Source organism: Raphanus sativus, chromosome 5, assembly GCF_000801105.2.
Source record: "Raphanus sativus cultivar WK10039 chromosome 5, ASM80110v3, whole genome shotgun sequence".
NCBI lineage: Eukaryota > Viridiplantae > Streptophyta > Magnoliopsida > Brassicales > Brassicaceae > Raphanus > Raphanus sativus.
In genome coordinates this window covers 23,889,822-23,913,757 of record NC_079515.1, presented here as the reverse complement: position 1 = coordinate 23,913,757, position 23,936 = coordinate 23,889,822, and the positions used below count along the sequence as shown (strand labels likewise).

General features: G+C 30.8%; 4 protein-coding genes across 5 annotated transcripts; 2 read left to right on the top strand and 2 right to left on the bottom strand.

The window, feature by feature from the left end:
- Window positions 1-3,424, top strand: LOC108859613 (purple acid phosphatase 22). The gene is made up of 6 exons (XM_018633524.2): window positions 1-279; window positions 851-1,142; window positions 1,821-2,215; window positions 2,586-2,759; window positions 2,835-2,923; window positions 3,006-3,424. Exons 1-6 carry the CDS (start codon window positions 133-135, stop codon window positions 3,211-3,213), a joined length of 1,305 nt encoding a protein of 434 aa, XP_018489026.1. The 5' UTR covers window positions 1-132; the 3' UTR covers window positions 3,214-3,424.
- Window positions 3,425-8,491: 5,067 nt separating this feature from the next.
- Window positions 8,492-9,037, bottom strand: LOC108858567 (uncharacterized). The gene has a single exon (XM_018632478.2). The coding sequence runs from the start codon at window positions 9,035-9,037 to the stop codon at window positions 8,492-8,494; it is 546 nt and encodes a 181-aa protein (XP_018487980.2).
- A 689-nt stretch (window positions 9,038-9,726) lies between these two features.
- LOC108805207 (zinc finger A20 and AN1 domain-containing stress-associated protein 6) lies at window positions 9,727-10,933 on the bottom strand. 2 transcript variants are annotated; one of them, XM_018577179.2, is made up of 2 exons: window positions 10,773-10,933; window positions 9,727-10,504 (listed from the first exon to the last, which is right to left on the bottom strand). In XM_018577179.2, the coding sequence occupies exon 2, from the start codon at window positions 10,462-10,464 to the stop codon at window positions 9,934-9,936; it is 531 nt and encodes a 176-aa protein (XP_018432681.1). In that variant the 5' UTR covers window positions 10,465-10,504; window positions 10,773-10,933; the 3' UTR covers window positions 9,727-9,933. The 2 variants fall into 2 exon arrangements, with proteins under 2 accessions (XP_018432681.1, XP_018432682.1); XM_018577180.2 differs by lacking the exon at window positions 10,773-10,933 and adding an exon at window positions 10,580-10,766.
- A 7,790-nt stretch (window positions 10,934-18,723) lies between these two features.
- LOC130512724 (probable purple acid phosphatase 20) lies at window positions 18,724-21,904 on the top strand. Its single transcript, XM_057010992.1, has 6 exons — window positions 18,724-19,061; window positions 19,865-20,162; window positions 20,497-20,740; window positions 21,028-21,358; window positions 21,424-21,512; window positions 21,610-21,904. The coding sequence occupies exons 1-6, from the start codon at window positions 18,927-18,929 to the stop codon at window positions 21,791-21,793; spliced, it is 1,281 nt and encodes a 426-aa protein (XP_056866972.1). The 5' UTR covers window positions 18,724-18,926; the 3' UTR covers window positions 21,794-21,904.
- Window positions 21,905-23,936: the final 2,032 nt, after the last annotated feature.

Genomic DNA, 23,936 nt, shown 5'->3' with positions numbered 1-23,936 from the left:
AAAAGGAAATGAAGTAACTTGACGCGATGGCTAAAGAGATGTATAAAGTAGTAACACACCTGAATTCATTCACCTATCTCTTCAATAACAATCCATTCTTCTTCACCAAACTTTAACTCTTTAGACAATAAGATGAACGTTTTTGCTCTCTTTTTTAGTTTGAATCTTTTGTTCCTTTGTCCGTTCTTGTCTCAAGCCGATGTACCGGAACTCAGCCGCGAGCCCCCTCGTCCCATTGTCTTTGTCCCTCATGACCGCTCCAAATCTGATCCACAACAGGTTCTTTGATTAAACTCTCTTTCTCAACAGCTTTTTATAATGTTTTGTTCAAAACATTATATTTGTTAGCAATTCCTAAGATTTTTCATCCTCACCTTTGTTATGTTCTTCAAACATCACAAATATATTTTAGTAATTATCAAGGTACAAACCCCATTATGCAGTTGAATTTGTCATTGCATATTTTATTTTTACTAATCTACATTATCTATTTCCCTTTTATTGGATCTCAACTTTGTGCGAGACAAGATGTTACTTATTTTCGGTGTTATGTTTATGTTCTTGTCTTGTCTTAATTAATATATCACATATTCTTTTGCAACATTTCACATTCTCAGTATTCTACTAGATTTTATGACATAGACCCCGATTTCATTGTTGACTTTACCGTCGTCTGAATAGGTTCCACCTTTGTTTGATACAAGATCATACTTATTAGTGCATACTACTTACAGAAAATATTCAAAACGTTTTTTCTATATTTCCTGCTTTTATTGATGACATAAAATTTTCCATTTGAAATCTTGTTTCTAAAGGCTTGTGTTGGTGTTGAATATTTGAACAATTAAAGGTGCACGTATCACTGGCGGGTATGGACCACATGAGAGTAACATACATAACGGAAGACAAGAAGGTAGAATCGGTGGTGGAATACGGTACGCAACCGGGAAAGTACGATAGAAAAAACACAGGAGAATCCACTTCTTACAAATACTTCTTCTACAGTTCGGGCAAGATCCACCACGTCAAGATCGGACCTCTAGAACCCAACACCACTTACTATTACAAGTGCGGCTGCAACGGTCCTGAATTTTCTTTCAAGACTCCTCCCTCATCTTTTCCTGTCGAGTTCGCCATAGTCGGTACATTCCCTAATCTCATTTTTTATGTTTTCTATAGATTATTCTGGAAATGGAGATATTAATTGGACAAACGATAGTTAAACCGGTAGATATGAAACTCTTTTTCTTCTTCTTTTAAAAGTGTTTTGACTAAATTTTTACAAATTCAAATTTATGAGCTTCACGTAATAACACGAAACCGTGCAAGAGGGTGTATGTTAGGCACGCCCACAGCTTTTTCGGTTCGATTGCTTTTAAAAGTCGCACGTTTGTACGTCGGCTATGTATGTTTTAGGGGGTGTCAAAAGCTTTACATGTGCAAGAATTGGCTTAGTTCCAAAATATGGGTTAATGGTATATCCATCAAACCAGTTTGTTTTACGTATTAATCAATAGAAAACTTTTGTAATCTATAATTGATATTAATATACATAATTTAAAATTGAGCTATATAAACATATAACTTTTCGTAGATATTCATGTCCATGTATAAAAGACATGAAATTCATAGATTTTTCTTTTTGGATGAGTTGAATCTACAACTTAGAAAACACTACATCCATGACGATTGGGTTTGGACTGCGGTTGATCTACTTTCACCCTCTATTAGTCTTATTATATACGTTGTGTTTCTGTTCATACCGGTTAAGACCAATGTTCATGTGTTTATGAAATACTGGTTTTTATGTCAAATTGAAGGCGACCTAGGCCAAACCGAGTGGACAGCAGCAACACTAGCTCAGATAAAAAGCCAAGATTATGACGTTTTTCTACTTCCCGGCGACCTCTCCTACGCCGACACTAACCAGCCACTTTGGGACTCCTTTGGCCGCCTGGTGGAGCCACTTGCTAGTAAGCGTCCTTGGATGGTTACTCAGGGAAACCACGAGATTGAATTCTTCCCAATCATTGAACACACAACCTTCAAGTCATACAATTCCCGGTGGCTCATGCCTTACACCGAGAGCCTCTCTGAATCCAACCTTTACTACTCTTTTGATGTCGCCGGTATCCACACGATTATGCTCGGTTCTTACACCGACTTTGACAGTGAATCCGATCAGTACCAGTGGCTCCAAGCTGATTTAGCAAAGGTTAGTTGGGATATTATGCAATGTTTAGTTCATCACAATCATTTCATCTCTTTAACAAAAACATCTTTTCAAAAGTTATATTTTGATCTAAATAGTTTATCTAATTTCAGGTTAATTTATTATTTAACCAACGCTGATGAATCTTAAATTCAAATCATACTAATTTAATTAAGATTATATTCGGTAGAAATTCGCATATATATATATAATTTTATTTTATTTTTAATATGTTTGTAAAATAAAAGAATAGCATATTTTATAAACTGGCGAAAAGAAAACATTGCCTAAAGTCTCATCATTTCAAGCTTTTCTATCAATTCTTAAGAATTATATTTTTTTGTTAATTTTTATTTTAATATCATTTTAAAAGGTTGACCGGAAAATGACACCGTGGGTGATAGTGTTGCTGCACGCGCCTTGGTACAACACGAACGAAGCGCATGAAGGTGAGGGAGAGAGCATGAGGGAAGCCATGGAGTCTTTGCTCTTTAATGCTCGTGTCGATGTCGTTTTTGCCGGTCATGTTCATGCCTACGAACGTTTCGTAAGTACTCATCTTCATTTTTCAAATAAAGATAATTATATAACTTATATTAAAGGAGAATTGTGCTTGATGCAGAAGCGGGTATATAACAACAAGGTTGATCAATGTGGACCTATATACATAACCATCGGTGACGGGGGCAACCGAGAAGGCCTTGCTACATCGTACGTGACCTTCTATAATTAAATCTAAACTTAGTCTCATATTGTTTTAAATTTCTATATTTTTTTGTCACTCGAATTACAGGTTTAAGAAGCCTCCTTCGCCTTTATCGGTATTCCGCGAACCAAGTTTTGGACATGGTAGATTGAAGGTTATAGATGAAAAACGAGCACATTGGTCGTGGCATAGAAACAATGACTCCAACACAGTTCTTGCTGATGAAGTCTGGCTCGAGAGTCTTAGTGCGTTATCGTCATGTTGGCCTTCAAGTCAATCCCATGATGAACTCTAAATCATCATACAATCAGACATTTTACACACACACAAGAAATAATAACTGCAAAAAGGGCTTGGGGAATTAAGGACTTTGGCCCCAAACCTCTTAGTATTCAAAAAAAAAAGAATAACTACAAACATTCATTTTGTTATGCCCTTTCTCAAAAAAAAAAAACATTTCATTTTGTTATAAAATCACATTCTTATTAGGCATTTTATATTTTGAATTTGGGATTTTATTTGGAGATTCTGTTCATGTATTGCCTGCTTATGTTTTAGGTTTCTAACATTGTTAGTTTGTAAGATAGATGGATGTATGATGTAAACAGGACTTATCTTGCTCGCTAATTCTTTGGTTCCTTTGAATCTATACTATTAAAACATGAACATTCTGAAAAATCTACTTATTTAAGGTTATTGCACCCTTTCATTAACTAACAATAATTTGGTCTTACTTAATATTTTTCTAACTGTTTTATAGTCTAACTAATTTAAATAATCTAATTTAAATTCAATATAATTTGATACAGTCCGAATAATTCATAGTAAAATATATTAAAACACTTCTTACCGCCACGTCACTTATTAATTCCAATACGAGAATGTAAATGATAAATTCCAAAACAAAGCCATGTCTGTTGAATCCCACTAAAAAACGATGGTGGTTGCTAAATTCAAAATTTTAATGTTGATATTGCATAGGTTATAACAATCAATTTGAAACCAAAAAGAATATATTATTGATATGCTATTTATATTCATTTACTTGATTAACAATTTACTGATTAATTCAAAATCATTTTAAAGGAAGTTGATTGTTAGAATATATTTTACTTTGTTAACCAAAAAATAAATTATCTATATTAAGGCGGTAATAGTATTGATCATTACAAATCTATACTGTTAAAAGGGAAGCAGTCTTGAAAAGTCGACTTATACAAATTGTTCTGGACCCTTTCATTTTTTTAGTCCAACCTATTACATATAACAAAATCTTATAACTAACTTATTTTATAGCAACTTAATAAGATTCTCCTTCATTTAAATAAAGCTTATTACTGTTATTGACTTTAAATATTACTATAATCTAAACCGTTGACTTCTAACATTTTAAATATGTGCGTAAGAAAGATTTGCATAAACCATTGTTTCTATTACTGATGTTTATATATATTTTTTTGTATCGAATGATGGTGTGAAATTAATATAAAACAATATGGTACCTCATCTATACTATTAAAAGGGAATCACTACCAAAAAAAATTACTTAAAAAAATTATTGAATTCTTTCACTAACTAATTATTTTTCGTCCAACTATTTGAAAAATTGATTTGCGGATGCGGGTTATGAGTTTTTTTATGCGGGCTTAGTATGAGTTGGTGGATTTTGGATCGCAGCTACCCATCGACCCGCAAATTATTTAAGAAAAATAAAAATTAAAAAAGTAAATACTTTTTTAAATACACGAATTTAAAAATAATAATTTAAAATTTAAGTCATGTATAAATTTTTTATTATAAATATACTTTTATAGTAATTAAATTAAATAATGATTTTTAAAATATGTATATAATCCACGGATAACCACAAAATTAAGCGGAGCAGATGCATGTACAATACTATTTGTTTGCAGGTTGTGCGGATCATATTTTTAACCAAAACAAAGTTAAAAATCTGCGGGTTGGCGGGTCAGCGGGAGAGTTCGACCCGCAACTCAGCCTTAACCGTGTATATACCGGATCAATTTTTAAATTACAATATATTTTGATCTAAATTTATACACAAATATGATTACAAAAATACAAATATAATCAGAAAAAACAAATTTAAAAAAAATTAAATTTAAAACAAAAGAATTTACCCGCTCTTTTAAGGACGGGTCAAAATCTAGTTTATTAGTTATTAAGACCGTTCGTAAGTATTTTTGGTTTTAAACTAGTGAAGTGGTAACCAAAAATCCAAGAATGATCAAATTACACTCACCATTTCTCCTGCTTTGGTGTATTACTTTCTCACCACTTTTTTATTATTTTAATAAAAAGAGTTATCATCTAAGCAGCATGACATCTAAGCACGCATGCTGCCTTGACAATGTTACTAAATGTTCTTTCATTTAGGTATTTTAGTTGAAAGTGTGTGTCCTATTTTCATAGCCTTGACCAAATTAAACACTTCTTCGTTACTTTATTTTTGTGTGTGCCAAGCTCTTTATAAGCAGCGCCGTGCCTGATATTTGTTGGTCTATGAGAAAAAAAATTGGATCGTTAAAATAAAATTAATAAAGTAACACTTAATATTCGAATCCGTGTTGACAGAAATAAATCATACAAAAGCTTCATGAACTATCTCAAGTTACTTGATTATTTAGAAAATTTATCTTAATATAAATTTTATACTTCTTGGCTCTCAAGCATGAGCACATTCTGGCTTGATGAGTTTGTATTCGGGCACAGCCCCGTTTATAAGATTATAAAAACCTTAACAACTCAAGCATTGGCTTTGTACTGTTGTTCTTTTCGAATTTTGTTTCGTTACACGATAGGAAGATGAAGAAAGCTGCAAGCAAAACTCCAAAAAAAACGAAAAAATGACTTGTCGAGTTGTACAAACAAAACCTAAGACATATCGGTTCAATACTTAATCAATTCATCACATATTTTGTTTCCTTCATCTCCATCTTAACAAGTCCTAAAAGAAGATAAAAATATCTGGTCTCTTACTAATTAGCTAAGTTAGCTTTATTCTCTTCTTCCCCTCTCTCCGTTTGGTCCCAAGCTGATCATGATTCGGATTATAAAGCAACATTACTCAGAATATATGCTTAAATCAACCACTAAAAGCTAAACAACTGGTGGAAACACCTTAGCCTAATGGTTAAGGTCTAAAGGCTTCTACACCCAGGTTTGGGGTTCGACTCACAGACTATGCAATTTATTGTAGATTTTTTCAAATCCAGATTTCAAGTCTCGGAGAGAGCGCGATTTATTGGGCAACTATGCAAATTATGGAAGGAAGGATTACATGCAATTATGCGATTATGGAATGAAGGATTACAAGAGATCTTCAGCATGGTGCAAGTAAATCTGGTCAAGCGTGGATCTTCATAGAACGGCTCAGATGATGCAGTTAGGCGTAGATCTTCATAAGACAGATAGTATTGTCGGTTGTCGAATCGTCTATATAATGTTTCTAATAATTGTAATATCATAATAAATCAACGTTAAAAAAAAAAACTAAACAACTGAAAATCCAATTCTATAAAGAAAATAACTCCTACTTTTAAGATCAGTTCGTTATATATGAATTTTTCAGTTTTCCATATTTGATATTATTTAAACATTTTTAGTTATTTAAATTAAAATAAAAGATGATTCTCTTACTTTATGTTTATGTGCAAATGATTTGATTCTTTTACTTTATTGATTGCAAATTATTGCTGATGCAGCAGCCGATATACAACAACAAAGCCGACCCATGTGGACCAATGAAACATAACTATCCGTGACGGTGACGGTGACAGTCGAGAAGGGCTTCTCTTTATCGTATGTCGCCACCGCCCATTATTCATCTAATTTATATATTTTGCCTAGAATATGGTTTTGTGTTTTTTTTCAGAAAACTATTCAAATGAATACATTAACCGAAGTATATTATCGATCTATCTAATTTTATTGTAGTTTTTTTTGGAATAAATGATAGACCATAAAAATTAATATTTCCAACTCAAGGGGGGTGTATTTAACCGAGAATTTCAGGTGATTTGTATTAAAATAACAAATCCACTGTTATTAAAACATGAATTTTAAAAACTCATTTAAAATCCACTGTTATTGAATTTGACATTTCGTAAAGTACTCTGAAATCCACTGTTATTGAAAATATTTTAAGTTGTGGGATTTTAAAGTTTTGAGGTGATTTTAGGGTGTTTGGGTGGAGTTTTTTAGTTTAAAAAATTAAAACTCAAATTCCATTGTTTTAGGTGATATTCTAGAGTAGTTTAATAAAAGTCACCTAAATCTCTGCAACTTATTAAAATCATCTAAAATTCCATTAAAAATCAAATCACATCAAATGTTAAATTGAATACATCCCCTAAATATTAAATTAACAGGTTAAATAAGCTTTACTGACCTACTTTGTATGCATTCCCTTTCAAAGGAGCAGGTCACAAATTTTTTTTTTTTTGCAAGTACTTCCTTTATTCATCATCTTCTTTTCCTCCAAATGAGATATTGTTTTCGAATACAAGGATTTGAAAGAAATTTAAAGACAATAGAATTTGGGTTAGGCTGATAATAAAAAAAACTATTGTGAAGCAAGCAGAGACAAAGGTGTATGGCCGGCGGTGAGGAAGCAATCAGACGTCAAAGTAGCGGAACCAAAAGTATAAATAAGTCTGTGAAGTGGAGGTAGCCTGAGAAGGAGCTAGAGCAGTGTGCGTGATGGCAGCACGATCCAAACCAGTCAGCTTTGCCTTAATAATTTTTTTTACCTCTTTAACAAAAAAGTCGAAAACTTGTTTGATCAAAAAAAAAAGTCGGTCACAAACTTGTATCTAACAATATTTCCTATGTAAAATTATATATTAAAAAAAGATAATTGGTTCTTCGTCAATTTTATTTTATTTTAGAGTAAAAAATAAATAATAAACAAAAATTAAAAATATGATTCTATCATTGCAAAATGAAAATGGAGTAAAATTGGAACATTTCTTACACTAAACTCTATTTGGATGTGAAATATGAAGTGTGATTGTAGGTCCAAATTCGAAACCATAATCTTTACGTATATAAAAAGAACACAAATGACAAATATTTCAAACATTTTTTATGAAAAAACTATTAAGATACATAGTTTTTTTTTGAATGAATATTAAATTTATTCGAAACAAAAAAAACTTTTTTACAATGTGTGTCTTTTTTGCATCAATGAGATGCTATGAGTAGCAAATAAAATGATCTTATTACATCAAGAGTCGGATGCTCGCGAAGCAAACCATATCACCATGGCTCCTTCGAACTTTGTGTTCTTGTCTCTTCCAATGACGGAGAGTTTGTTTCGAATCTGTTTTTCAATGAGATTTCTCAATAGTGTCGTACTCGTGGGGGCTTCACCGTGCTTCTTACCATTGCGCTCTCTCCATACTGAATGGATAGTAATCTGAAAGGCGTATCGAATAAGAAACAAAGCAGTTTTGTCTCTTGTTGAGTTTTGCAGGATCTCCAAGATATTCTCCCACCGAGCTGTGTAATCGGAACCCAAGATCCTCGCCACTAATCCTCTCCAGATGGTCTCAGAGTAAGAACACCAGAAAAAAAAGGTGGCTTCTCGATTCGTTAGGTTCCTGACAGAGAGGGCAAGTTGCATCTGTCGCTGCATTCCATCTCTTCATCCTCTCCCCAGTTGCAAGTCTGTCATGGACAGCGAGCCAAGTCAGAAAAGAGTACTTTGGTGTTGCTTTCGCAAACCATACACTCTTGTACCAAGCAACAGTCGTGTGAACCGTGCGAGTGATCCTCCAGGTTTGAGACGTGCTGAACTTTGGCAAGTATGTGTTTTCTCTACACTTCCAGAGATTGATGTCCTCTGCACTTGTGAGACCTTTAGTGCGCAATTTGTGAATCTCCTCCTCTATCTTATTCAACACATCAGTTCTATGTCTCCTCCTTCTATGAACTTGTATTGCTCTTTCCACTGTGTCGTACTTGTGGATACCCATAGCCATACATCCTCCATTGCCCACAATATCGGTGAGCCTCCCCAAACTCGACCAATCATCATACCAAAACGATGCAGATGCGCCGCTCTGGATTTCAATTTTGTTAAGAGAAGCCGCCATTGGTCTCTGTTTGAGGAGTTTCTTCCACATCCATGAAGGCATGAACCAAGAGAACTACTTTCTTGTGTAGACCAAAAAGATCCCTTCCGCATGTATTTGTGAATCCATTGAACCCACAATGAAGCTTTTGCAGACAAGATTCTCCATATCAACTTCAAACAGCTAACATTGTTTGCTTCTTCAAGAGATTTTAAGTCCAGGCCTCTTTCCTCCTTCGGCTTACATACATCTTTCCAAGCTATCTTCGCCTTTCTCGGGTTCAATTCATAGTTTTTTAACGTTACATAATCTATTAATCAGACATTTTGTATACTATTAAAGATTGTATTGGAAATTTGATTGTTATACGTATAATTTTTTTCTTTTCACTGGTGATAACTTTCTATACTATCAAATATTCAAAGTGGAATCAAAATTCGTGTGTTTAATATATTCCACATCTATATAGGCGCATAGCACTAACATAAGAACCTATAAGCCTTTTAGGCTTCGTAAGATTATCAGCTTTTAGTTTCGAAATTAATAATTGTAAGTATGCTTGTCTGAATAGATTTTCCTTCTCTGTATAGAAGGACGGACCTGCCTTGTAACCCGAACGGCCGAACTCATTAACTTAAATACAAATTTTAGATGACCAGAAAAAAAGAATAATTCAGTACACGCAAAAGCCACATAATTTACCCGAGAAGAAAAGCTAACGCGAATAATCTTATTTCTTTATAGGGAAAAGAAAATTAATTGGGAACATGATGAAAGCGTCACGTGACACGTGTCCGTTGATAATACATATCTTTTACATAATGACCCATGATGAACGGCTGAGATACCATCATGGTTACTCTGAGACGGACGCGTTTAAATGAAGACAGAAAAGTCAATGCATCGAACGGCTCGGATCAAATCTTCTGAAGCTTCGCCGCTTTGACCAACGGGTTCGCCTTCGCGATCTCTTCACGACCGGCCGATTTGAAGTCGAAGGTGCATCCATGGACCTCGGGGTACCTGTGGACCCCGCAGTAAGTCGTCCCGCACCGGCACTTGAATCCGGTCAACCCGACCCGTTTCCTGCACGTCGTGCAACGATTCGGCCGTTTCAGCTGCTTCTCCTCCGTCGTCGTCAGCCGCGGCGGAGTCACCGTCACCGGAGCGTTCTTCGTCGTTACATCCAGTTCAGCTGATGGATTTTGAACGAGAGGTGAGATCGCCGGAGAAGAGACGGAAGCGATCTCCGCCGAAGACGGGGGAGATACGGCGGAGAGAGATGATTCGACGGTGGTTTTCATGGAGGCTTGTTGCTGCTGCTTGAGACAGAGATCGCCGTAGCAATTGGAGCAGAGATTCATGGTGGCGGAGCTTCCGAGGAAGCCGCAGTTGTTAGCGCAGAGACGGTGGCCTTCCGGCGTCTGACATCGATGCTCTTCCGCCATAGATCTTGAGAATTTTTAATCGATCAAGCTCGTCGAAAATCTGGAAAAAAAAACAAAAGTCGATTAAAAGATAATTAATTTGCAGAATTAATAAAAGGAAGAACAAAACACGGACCAGAGTCTTGTAATAAAACAGAAGATCGGTAATAAAAAGCGAAGAAAAATTCAGAAAATTTTCCTCCGCTTTCTTGGTAATAAGACGAATAGAAATGGAAAAGAAGAGAAGAGAAGGAGAGTTTATTAAAAAGGCAAAAAATACAGAGAAGAGGGGAGAAAAGGAAGGAGCGGATGAGAGAGGTTGTGTTTACCTGTTCTTGAGAGATGATGAAGAAAGATGATTCACTTATATTTTTATTTTTATTTTTTTTTTTGCTAGAAACGATTGAATCGGGAAGGGGGACAATATATGCAGAGCAAAAGGAGAGAGAAAGAGGAAAGGAAACAACGGCGAAAACAGAGACAACGCTGCTGGAAATTTAAATAGAAAGATAACGGTATTTCATTCCATTCGTATATTAATTTTATATTACCCTAACTTTTTCTTTTTTTTTTGTCAAATTACCCTAACTTTTTCTAAACAATAAAAATAATGTTTTTATATATTATTACAAGTTAATTGTATTTTATCATTATCTTTAAATAACTTTGGAATGGGGTAGTAATTAAATAACTTTGTTTTTGTAATTTAATATTATTAACTATTAGAAACACATAAATACAATTATCTTAAGAACATCTGTTTTTATAAATAGGGGAATAATTATTACTACAGTATTTTATACTAGCGATTAAATGTCGTCATGGTGGTGTCACTTATTGATTCATATAGCATTTTCATTTAATTTTATGGTTGAATGTTTTTTCCTACAAAAGTAAAGTCCTTTTCCTTACCAGAAATAAAACTCATTAGATGGGTCAAACTTTACACCGTGTGCGATATTAATAAATTGTAACGTGTTGATACCTTGGAAGAACCACTTGGGATCTTTCTTCTTTATGTCAACTTGGTATCAAATTTACCACTCGTTTCTACAACTTATCAGAGACTTTTTAGAAAACATTTGGACGGTCCAATTAAAAAAAAATACATATAAAACCTCTAATAATTGATCAATTTGATGCTTGAAGGGTAGGCGAAATGATGCACGCAATCCTTTGATTGGGTTGGTTTATAATTAAGTATCCTAAGATAGTGTTAGGAATGTTTATTAGTGGGGGTTCAATAATTTGTCGCCACGCTTTTACGTGGTGAAAGTATATGTGCATGATGCAAGCCAAGCCAGCATGGAATTCAAGAATACTGAATAAAAGAAATGTTACTAGAGGAAAATGTAAATCCTAAAAAAGTAAGATGAAAATAACGAACCTGATAACAATAAAAAAAGATGGAAACTCATAAAAATATAATAAAATAATATTTTTAGTAACAAAGAAGAAGAAGCAGTTTTCTTAAACAAAACAATAAAAATTCAAAAACATTGATTATGAAATTGCTTTAACTCATCGTATGTAGAATATTTTTTCAAAGGAAAAATCGCATTTTAAACACTGAGAGTGTCACTTTCTAACACTTTAAACACTGAAGTTTTTTTGCTAGCACTTTAAACCTTCAAAGTGACATTTTTAACATAACAAACCGTCATTGACATTTTCCTATTCATATGTGACCGGTACTGTTCATTTTACAGGTAAAAAAATAATTAAAATAATTAAAAATATTAAAATATATAAAAATTCATAAAAATTCGAACAAAACTGGAAATTGCAAAAAAATCAAAACAAAGTTCAAAAAAAAATCTAAAAGTTCAAAAATATAAAAATAAAAAATTTCAAATTTTAAAATAAAATAAAATATTAAAATTTCTAAAAATTCAAAAATAAGATCTAAATTTAAAATATCAAATTTAAAAACTAAAATAAATTTTTAAAACTTTAAAAGTTCTAAAAAATCAAAAATAAGATCTAAAATTTAAAATTCAAACTTAAAAACTAAAATTGTAAATATTTAACAGAAAAAAATAATATAAATAATAAAAAAGAATAAAAATTTGAATAAAATTGCAAAAAAAATCAAAATAAAGTTCAAAAAAAATCCAAAAGTTCAAAAATATAAAAACTAAATATAAAATTTCAAATTTGAAGCAATTGAGCATCATAGGAATAAGCTAAAAGCAAAGAACATGAAGTGTATCTTCATAAGCTATTCTCCAACACAGAAAGGATACAAGTGATATCATTCTCAAACAAAGAAAGTACTTTTCTCTAGGGATGTGAAGTTTATGTAAGAAAAATGTATCTATACTGAGAAGAATTGGGATGAGTTCAAGGATCTATCTCAGGCATCAGATAATGCCAACAAGCTGAAAATTATTTTGGAGAATCTTGGAATCAATTTATCAAATGAGAAGAAGGCAACCATAGAGCTGTACCTACTCTAGGGACTGAACAAAATCATGAAGAAATCATTCTGATCATGAAAGGGGCAATGAACAAGAATCATAACAGCAACAACAACAAGGTTCATATGCTTATGATCAGGAGAGTGCATTGCTCATTTTTGAACTTTTAGATTATTTTTTTTTACTTTGTTTTGAATTTTTTGCAATTTTTTCCAATTTTATTCAAAATTTTTATGTATTTTTATTATTTTGATTAATTTTTGGGTTAAATATTTATAGTTTTAGTTTTTTTAAGTTTGAATTTTTAATTTTAGTTCTTATTTTTGTTTTTTTTTTGAATTTTTAAAGTTTTTAAAATTTTATTTTAATTTTAAAATTTGATACTTTAGTTTTAGATCTTATTTTTAAATATTTAATTTATTTTTAAATTTTAATTTTAATTTTTGTATTTTTGAACTTTTAGATTTTTTGAAATTTGTTTCGACTTTTTCCAATTTTTTTAATTTTGTTCGAATTTTATGTATTTTTATTATTTTTTATTAATTTTATTAATTTTTTACCTGTTAAATGAACAATACCGGTCACATATGAATAGGAAAACGTCGTTGGAGGTTTGTTATGCTAAAAATATCATTTTAAAGGTTTAAAGTGCTAGCCAAAAAAGTTCAGTGTTTAAAGTGATAGAAAGTGACACTCCGAGTGTTTAAAATGCGATTTTTCCTTTTTCAAACATGGCTCGTTCTTTTTAACTGACACTGATGCTAATTATATAATCATTTTAATGTAATAGGAGAACTACAAAAAATGTGCGTAAAATGAAAAAGATTTGAGAAGTAAGACAGGGTGGAAGCGGAGCCAAAATGGAAGTCCAGCCTTTACCTTTATCCTTAAGAGTACTCTCTTCTCTCTCCCTTATCTTTATATATATTTTATTTAAATATCTTTAACCACAGATTTTAAGCAGCTGATCATAGGTGTGGTCAAAATATTGGTGAAATTGATGTGATCCTTTATTCGTTTCGTTCCATCCGAAAAATCTGAATATCTGTAATTTTATGAATTGAAATAAATACTAAAATTCAATATCTGTCAAATAAGAAACAAATCACAAATATTCATTATAATATAATCCGTAATGTATATATGTATATACATGTATATATAAAATTATATAAAATTTATATCTCTATATAGATTTTTAGTTATTTTACCCACTAAATTAATTATTTGGTCACTAGTTTTTTTAAAGTGTGGTTTTTAAATAATTTGTAATTTAATATTATTATTTTATATTAAAGAAATTCTTTATCATTTAATACTTTTTAGATTTTTTATTACTTTTACCGGATCGAGGGATCGAATCAGATATCCGGTAAAATATACTAATTTTCCAAATATCCGTAATACCGAATATCCAAAAGATTACGGATCAAAAATCGATTATTCGTATGGACGTATCGGATAACGGATATTCTTAAAATTCTAGATATTCGTTCCGTGTCGACCCAGCTGATTACTAGCAAGGAACATAACAACACGCAGTTATCGGCAACAAAGCATATCTTTTAGTTGGACAAAAAGAGTGTTTTCATACTATGAACTTTATGATATGCTTGTGATATCATTTCATTATGTGAAATCAAATAATATAAAGTTCGCACATAGATTTGAAAACATGATGTCATATATACGTTTTTTAGAAACCTTTTATCCCCTATATCCAGTGGAATAAAACATATACTTATAGTTTTCGTATTTTGTGGATTATCTTAGATAAAAGCCTATCTAAGAAAGAGGTTGAAAATCAATTATGATTAATAACGATTTCAACTTATCTAAATTTGTAGTCGAGTTTCTTATGTATTATGGGTTGAATACAGTTCGCTAATTAATTCATTGAATGGAAAACCATCAACCGTCTCATCTCCCGCTAATATTCACACCAACTCCAACACCGACACCATCATCATCGATTATCTTAATCCATACACATCTTCTTCTTTTTTATCCATACACGTCTTTAAATATATATCCACGAAACCTTTTCGTATAATCACCAAAAATACCAATTATAAACATGTTATAATCAAATTTAGTATATAACCTAAGAACTATATATTGCCATTCTGCTTCCATGGTAGTAGTAGAGAAGATCTCTTGATACTGCACAGTGATTGCAGCCATGATACTTCTGGTGAACTACCGTCACGTGGCAGAGGAAGGACACATAGATCATTGTGCAGGAGCAGCAGCCATCAATGATGATCGCTGGGTATCCTGATCGAGAGCCAGCATGCGATGAGATATATGAGGTGAAAGAACGAGAGACGTTGCTGACGACGATACGTGAGAAGTGTGGAGATCCTAACTGATAGATAATAAGGAAACTCCTTATATTAGGAATATACGGGGAGATTACAACGTTCGAGTATAAATTTGTAATATACTATATTTCTAATATAAGGAGTTTCCTTATTATCTATCACTTACATCGTTGAAGGGATTTTTTTTTTGTTGAAGGTAATTCTTATATTGACTCCTTTTTAATCTAGGTTGATTCTTTAATGTATTTTTTCATTCCTTTAGGATATGCTTGTGATTGTGAAGTGTGAATAATTAATCCCGATCGATATCTGAATATTATCTTCTTCTTTTTTTTTGCTAAGAATCTGAACGTTATCATGCTATTACAAGTTTGGCTCTTGTAAAGATTACCTAAATACAAATTCGTCATTTCGATCATTTGATGTTTTTCTTTTCTTGCAGTAGATGTAACAATTTGGAATCGAACTTGTAGCTTCCACAGACCTCATGCAATACGTAAAGTGACCACTGTATTGGGAGTCTCTTTCCAGAAAGTATGAAAAGTATTAATCTCAAGTTCTAACCGACTGGATGAGGTTCCTGATCCCTCGACTATAGTCACTATACGATTATCTCTACCTTGTTAATTTTTGGACATATATTTCTTGGACCTTGTTCAGGTATGATTCATCAATATTCCAATATATGTTGGGCTTGTATTTGAAAAAACAAGATATATGTGATTTTCTTTCTCACACATTTTAGTTATTTTTGGCACAATTAAAATTTTAATATGAACTAATAACATGTGATTAGTATTGTGAAATATAAAATTTTCGGTGGAGAGAATGTAAGAACTGGATCACACTCAACTTTACTGACAAAATCCAAAATTCCCATATTAAAAAGTGTATTTGCTTTTGAAAGAAACAACAACTAAAACTTGTAAAACTAAGTAATGAACAGTTATTTTCTTGCAATATTAACTTTATATATAATATATAAAATAAAACTAACTATAATAAGATAATTATTAAGTTTATATATAATATAAAGTAAAACTAACTATAATAGATAATTATTAGCATAAAATCTGGGGGTTTTCAAAAACTAAATGTTAATAATTTCCAAATAAGAAGTTCAATATTTTATTATTCAAACTAAAAGATTTATAAAATATTTGTGTAGCATTATTCTAAATCATAGAATAGATTAAACTGACACTTTATAAGTTTCCCTGATTTATAAGCGTGATGGATTATTATATATATACATATAAAAATTTCAGTTACACATAGTTGTGATTTATTATTTAAAGGAAACCTTGACTGTCAAGAGAATTGTTTTGATCCATATTGTATTCCTCTTATAGTAATATTCAGTAAAATTTTGATTCAGTAACAATCTTGTCTCTCCAACATGTTTTCTTTTTCCAAATAAATAATCATATATTATTTTACTTATATAACTGGTGCCAGAACTAAGATATTTAGATTTAATTTATTTTAATATAAATAATTGGTAACTGGGTTGGTGTCTGCGAATTTGCCATCCATATAAATATTGTATGAAAATATGCATACAATGCTATAAATTTTGAATAATATCTAGAAATTCAAGAATGTGATTTCAATTCAAAATAGTTTGAAAATATATTGTAAGTATTGTATTTTTATAAATATGAAATTTAACGATAATTCAATAATATTAGTTTAAATCGATAAATATTTTACATAATTATGATCAGATGATTAACAAACATACGAACAGTGAACCAACAAGTCTATTCTGAAGCATTTTATAATCATGACATTATCTTATCTATTACCTCATCAAATTATGCAAATCATTTCTCAATTACAAAGTTTTCATAAGATTGACACAAAATAACTGATAAGTATTTATTAATAACAAATGCGGTGAAATTACATATGCAATTATCATATTTTAGAGGTGTTTATCTTTTCTTCACTCAGACTTAATTTCTCCGACATCTATTATATCTTCTTCGTATTTGTTTTTTTTGTATTTGTCTTCTTTGATCTCTTTTTATTTCTCTTACAGTCATTTTTTTTTTGCCAAACAATATAATCATTCAACAAAAAAAATATTTTAGAATCCTACTATACTATTGTCTTTTTACTTAAACACAAAACACTTTATAATCGCAAAGTTTTCGCAGGTTCCGTTGAATATAATCTATCCAATCTTCAAAACTTATATACTGATCAACTAACCTATATATTACTGGGTGTGCATTGCAATAATCACACAATTATATTGATATGTAATTATATGAATAACTTTATTTTTAATTAAATACATAAAAAAATTCTATTGCATATTTCTTATTGTTATCCAAATTTTATATATTTCTCCTACAAATTTATAAGTTCTTATAAATAATTTTAAAATCTTGAAATGATTTTGTAATCCATGATATTTAATATTATAAATATTTTAATATCCTTATGAATTATGTAAAACATGTATGAACTATATAATACATTAATAGTTATCATATACTTATATATGAATAAATTTTTATGTAAAATATAGATTATTATTTTCATCTCTATATAAATAATTTCTTAATTATATTATATAATTTATAAATATAAAATAATTGATAAAACATTAATACTCTATCTGTAATTAAACAATAAATCATTATTTTAATATAAATTAGATTATTTGGAAAAAGATATTATTTTCTTCTGGATTTAATTTTTATTTAGATGCATTTAAAATAAATATTTTATCATTATATTTTATAGTTAATAAATATTTATTTAACAAGTGATGTTAATTCTAAACTTATATGTACTATTTAATCTAACTAAAATAAATAAAAAATTTAAAATTATTGACAAATTAAATTATAACAATTTCTTTCACGAGTGATTGGCACAAAATAAACATCATTTAATTGACTTTTTATTTAATATATAGAAGAATATATAGTTTATAATTATTAAACATAATAGGAAAATTCTTAAGATTTTAGTTTATAACAATTTCTTAAGATTTTATAGCTTAATAGTGATCGACAGAATAGGAAAAATTAATCTTTAGATAACTTCAAATTTAATATATAGGAAAATAGGTATATGTATATGTGGTGTATATATATAATTTGTTCCAAAAATGTATTTATTTAATCATTTGCACGTAAGTAGCAAAATTTTAAGTTAAAATTGTATGGGTTGTCTGATAAACTATACTAATACAATATAACCTCTTTAAATTAATAATCGATAAATTAATATACACTAAATATCTCTATAAATTAATATAATTTTATAGTCTCAAATTGAGTTTTTAGTTCAATTAGTATATCGATAAATTAATAATATCTATAAATTAATAAAAATTATAGTTTTGATGTAGTCCCAACTTTATTAGTTTATAGAGGTTTTACTGTATGTAACTTTATAAAACAATCGTGACATTTATTTTGTTTTGAAAAAACACACGCCCAATTTTTTTTTACCTTTTAAAGACATTTTTCAATTAGATGATTAGAATTGGGAGGGGGGCATCTAATTAATTAATGCATATACGTTTTACAAATCCATGACTAATTTTCGTTCTCTCTTTTTTTTGGTCAAATACATCTCCCCATTAAAGAAAATTCAAAACAGTAAGTAAGAGATTTCTATAAAGCCTCATGTCCCTCATATCCTTGTTCCTGTCAAACCGAAATTATCTCTCTATCGCTCTCTCTATTCCTTTCTTTCTCCGTCGCCAGAATCCAGAATGGTGAAGGTTTGGAATTTAGTGGCTATAATGCTTGTTGTTTTACTCCCAAATGTTTCGTCGTATGATCGGCCGGCCACTCGGAAAAATATAGTGATGCATCCCTCCAGCAACGATCCTCTGTCCCCGGAACAGGTAATTTATACTAAGCTCTATATTTAATTTATGTATTTTGTTTCGTTCATGTAAATCGTTACAAGTAGAAATTTTGACTAACAAATCTCGATTCTGTCTCTCACACATTAGATCCGTGTTAGTTTCAGATCCGTTTAGTTCTTACCAGTATGGAGTATGTGCAACCGATGCATTGACATAATTAGGGTCGATTATTGCGAAGATACATATACTGTTCATACATATGTTGTTGGAACCGACACTGTACTTTGTACATTTATTAATTACGAAACTATGAATTGAGACATTTGTTGATATATTCAAACTACAAACCAAATGCTTTTTCTTGATAAAATACCTTACATTAGTACCTATATCTATTAACTGTGCCAAGGAAACATACCCTCTAGTCGCTAGATTCTTGCTGGAATCCTAAAACAGAACGTATAATATGAGAATAATAAATAAGTTTCTCATAAAAAATGTATCTCCACAGTCGTCAACAAACAGCTTAAATGCAAATGGTAGTATAGTAACCAAAGGGCACGTGAGTGCCCATCACGGGCATGTGATGTATTTTCATGAAACCATGTGTCCGAGGAAGACACAGACCAAATTTGCCCACTTTATGTCTTTTGTCCGTTAGACAGTCGTCCCTCATAGGTTTTGCTTGTACGCTTTGTAGTTTGTAGTTGTACTTCTCGATTTTTGTTATTTTTAATAATTTATTTAACTTCTGCGTAATTTTCTTATTCTTCTAAGTATTGAATTTATTATGCTGATTCTTAAACGTAAAATCATAAATTGCATTCATAAATTGCAAGGTGCATATATCTCTGGTTGGGCCGGACAAAATGAGAATATCATGGATAACGAAACACTCAGCCATGCCGACTGTTGTGTACGGCACAACCTCTGGAAAATACGAAGGCTCGGCTAATGGAACATCCTCCTCGTACCAGTACCTGTTGATTTATCGATCGGGCCTAATTAACGATGTGATTGTAGGCCCATTAAAACCCAATACAGTTTATTATTACAAATGTGGAGGTCAATCTTCAACCCAAGAGTTCAACTTCAAGACCCCTCCTTCTCAATTTCCCGTCAAATTCGCTGTGGCTGGTACTACACTTTCCATTTTGTACTCGTTCACTCATATAGCTCTTTAGATTTTCATTTTATAAATTATACTTAATATACTAACATATATGGTACCAGTGTTCTAAAAATAGGTTTATGCGTCCAGCAAAGCAGTCATAACTAACAAAAGAAAAAAGAAAAAAAGCAGTCATAACTAACTTTTTTTAAAGAATAATTGGCTTAGTGCCTTATACGCTGACTAAACAATAATCTTATATAAAACACATACAGTCTAGTGATATCTTGAATATGTGACTTTAGTTTGTAGCTTGATTGTTATTTTGTTAATGATTTTGAAAACCGATGAAAAACAAAGGTGACCTTGGTACAACTGAATGGAGTAAATCAACATTGGACCATGTATCGAAATGGGAACATGATGTATTTATCTTGCCTGGAGATTTGTCGTACGCTGACCTTTTGCAACCCGTGTGGGATACTTTCGGTCGCATGGTGCAACCACTTGCGAGCAAAAGACCATGGATGGTCACTCAAGGCAACCACGAAGTCGAACTTATTCCTGTCCTCCATCGTCAAAGTTTCACTGCCTATAACAATAGGTACTTTTTTAACTCTTTCAATCCAACCATCCAATTTACTTTATAGTTTTCATGATGGACGGAAAATGAATAAAAAGTGATAAACTTTTTGCTAAATATTTTCGTAATCGTTATCTGGAAGTTTATTTGTTCATCCATATATTAAAAGATAGAATTGCATGCGGTCTTAAATTTAGTTATTTCGATATGAAGATTTGTAAAAGTAGTTTATACGGTTATAAAATTTTAAAAATTTGTTGATTATTGTAACAAAGAGGTTTGTTGATATTTGTATATACTTGTCGCAGGTGGCGGATGCCATTTGAAGAGAGTGGCTCGACCTCGAACTTGTACTATTCCTTCAACGTTGTCGGAGTCCACGTTATAATGTTGGGGTCATACACGGATTTCGAGCCTGGCTCGGATCAGTACCAATGGTTAGAAAAAGATCTCAAAAGCATCGATCGTAAGACCACACCGTGGTTGATGGCTGTGATACACGCACCGTGGTACAACACAAACGAAGCCCACCAAGGAGAGAAAGAGAGTGTGGATATGAAACAATCAATGGAAACTCTTCTTTATAATGCTCGTGTTGATTTGGTTTTCTCCGGTCACGTCCATGCATACGAGCGCTTTGTAAGTATAAAGGGTTTCTTAATTGTTTATGTGGGATTTGTATAGCTAACTCTTGTTGTTGACAGAACCGGGTGTACCAAGATAAATTCGACAAATGTGGTCCGGTTTATATTAACATTGGAGATGGAGGAAATAAAGAAGGCCTTGCTAAAAAGTAAGAACTTTCTAAAATGCTTGTGTTAAAAAAAAAAGCTGTTATGCATTAGTGACATTATATGATTTTGATGAGTTTATAACTCATATATATACAGCTACCGAGATCCAACTCCAGCAATATCATTGTTTAGAGAAGCAAGTTTCGGGCATGGTCAATTGGTGGTGGTGAATGCGACTCATGCACAATGGAAATGGCAGAGGAACGACGATGATGTGTCGGTAGAAAAGGATTCGGTTTGGCTAACCAGCCTCTCAGCCGATTTATCTTGTCAGATTTAAACCGTCTGTTGTTTTATTTTAATAACTAGATTTTAACCCGCACGAATATTTTAAAAAGATATTGCTATTTATTTTTCATGTCAATATCAAAGTTGGATAAAAATTTAAATCTGAAGAACCGAGTTGAACCGATCGCGATCCGAAAGAGTAATACCAAACCCGAACTGAAATTGATTAAATATCCAAATTATTCAAAATTTTGATATTTAGACAACCGAAACCATAACCAATTCGAACTCAAGTATTTTGGATATCAAAATGTATCCGAAAAAGATTTATATACTTATATATATTAATTATTTTTAGTTTTAATGTATATAAAAATATCCAGAATATATATGATACTTTTAGGCTGGTTTAAATAATTGAAAATATATAAAAATAATCAAATATAAATATCTAACATAGTGGAAGTACACTCAAAACACCAAAAATATTTAAAATAATTATTGAATTTTAATCCAAAATTTAAACCAAACCAATTTATATGTTATTCAGATTTATATCCAATATATTATTTTGTTTATAGATTTTAAAAAATTCAAAATATATAATGAATTTTAAAAAATAATTTAAACTAGTTATCCGAACCCGAACTGAACCCGCAAAGATCTGAATATAATTCGAACTAAAATTTAGAAATATCTGAATGGGGCTGAAATCTTTGATCCCGAAAACTCAAACCCCAAACAGATGTGAAACGAACCCGAATGGATACCTCAACGCCCAACCCTAGTCATAATTTGAACTGAAATTTTGAAATATATAAATGAGGCTGAAATCTTTTACCCCGGAAATTCGAAATCTAAACAGATCTGAAACTAACCGGAATGAATACCTGAACGCCCAGCCCTAATCACTATTTGTATCATATATATGTCATCATATAACTAATTGTATTGATCTATCATATAAATAATCATATAATTAATAGTATTTTATATGTACCATATTATAAATAATCATATATTATATTCTTAAAGTTTAATGTGAAATATAAAAATCATAATTTAAGTTGGTATATGAAATTAACTTTTTTGTTGTATTTTTCTTATATATATTGAAAATACTTTTTTAATAATGGTTATTGGAAAATATTTTAGTAAAAATAATTTTTGAATATATGCATATTTTAAATCAATTTTTGATATAATATATACATTTATATATATATATATATATATCATGTTGGGTTAGCAATGAAACATAGATATCTAAAAATAAAGGTGAATTAACTAAAACAAATCATATGTTTGTTTATATATTATTATTTTTATAATATTTCATTATTTTTCAGTAGCAACATTTTTAGTTCTTGATAAGACAGATAAATAGGGATTAGATGAAATTTTTAGTATATAGTTTTACACATTTATAACCAAAAACTTATTTAGTTAGTTCGATTAGAACTTCAGATTTGTAACATTAAAAAGATTTACGTTGGGGTTGTGGCGTAATAGAAGGAATATTCGTATAACTGATAATTCCATATACAGCTTGTTCATTATAAATGGATATGTGGAATATATTGGTTTTAAAGGATACTAGATTTTGATCCGTGCTTTGAAAGCGCAGGTTTATTTGACTATAAATAAAAATATACTTAATGTTAGTATTTGAGATTATTGTACATTATTATGTTAGAAAATCATATTATATTGAAAAAAAATTATTTAAACTTAATTAGTTTGTTTAAAGTTTTTATGTATTTTTATGTAATTTTCTATTAGTTATATGCATTTTATCCGAACCCATAAAATCGAACCTAAACCAATCCGAAACCGGAAATACATATTCAGTTTGGGTCAAAGCCCCAAGACAAAATACCTATTGAGTATATTTTTGGACCCGCAGATTTTGGTTCTGTCCAAATCCTATCTCAGACCCGATTGATTACCAAAGTATCCATTTTTGTATAATAGGTATTTTGGGTATTTAAGATATATTTTCAGTATTATGGATATTTTAAGTTAAAAATTGATGCTATCAAAATTTTACTTATATATTTCAGGTATTAGAATAAAATTTTGGATATTTTCAGTTATTTTGTCCATACTTCGCGTAAACTTTTTGAGTCATTTAGGTATTTGAATATTTTCGGATATTTAAGTTTTCAAAAAAAATATGTTTCATGTATTTTTTT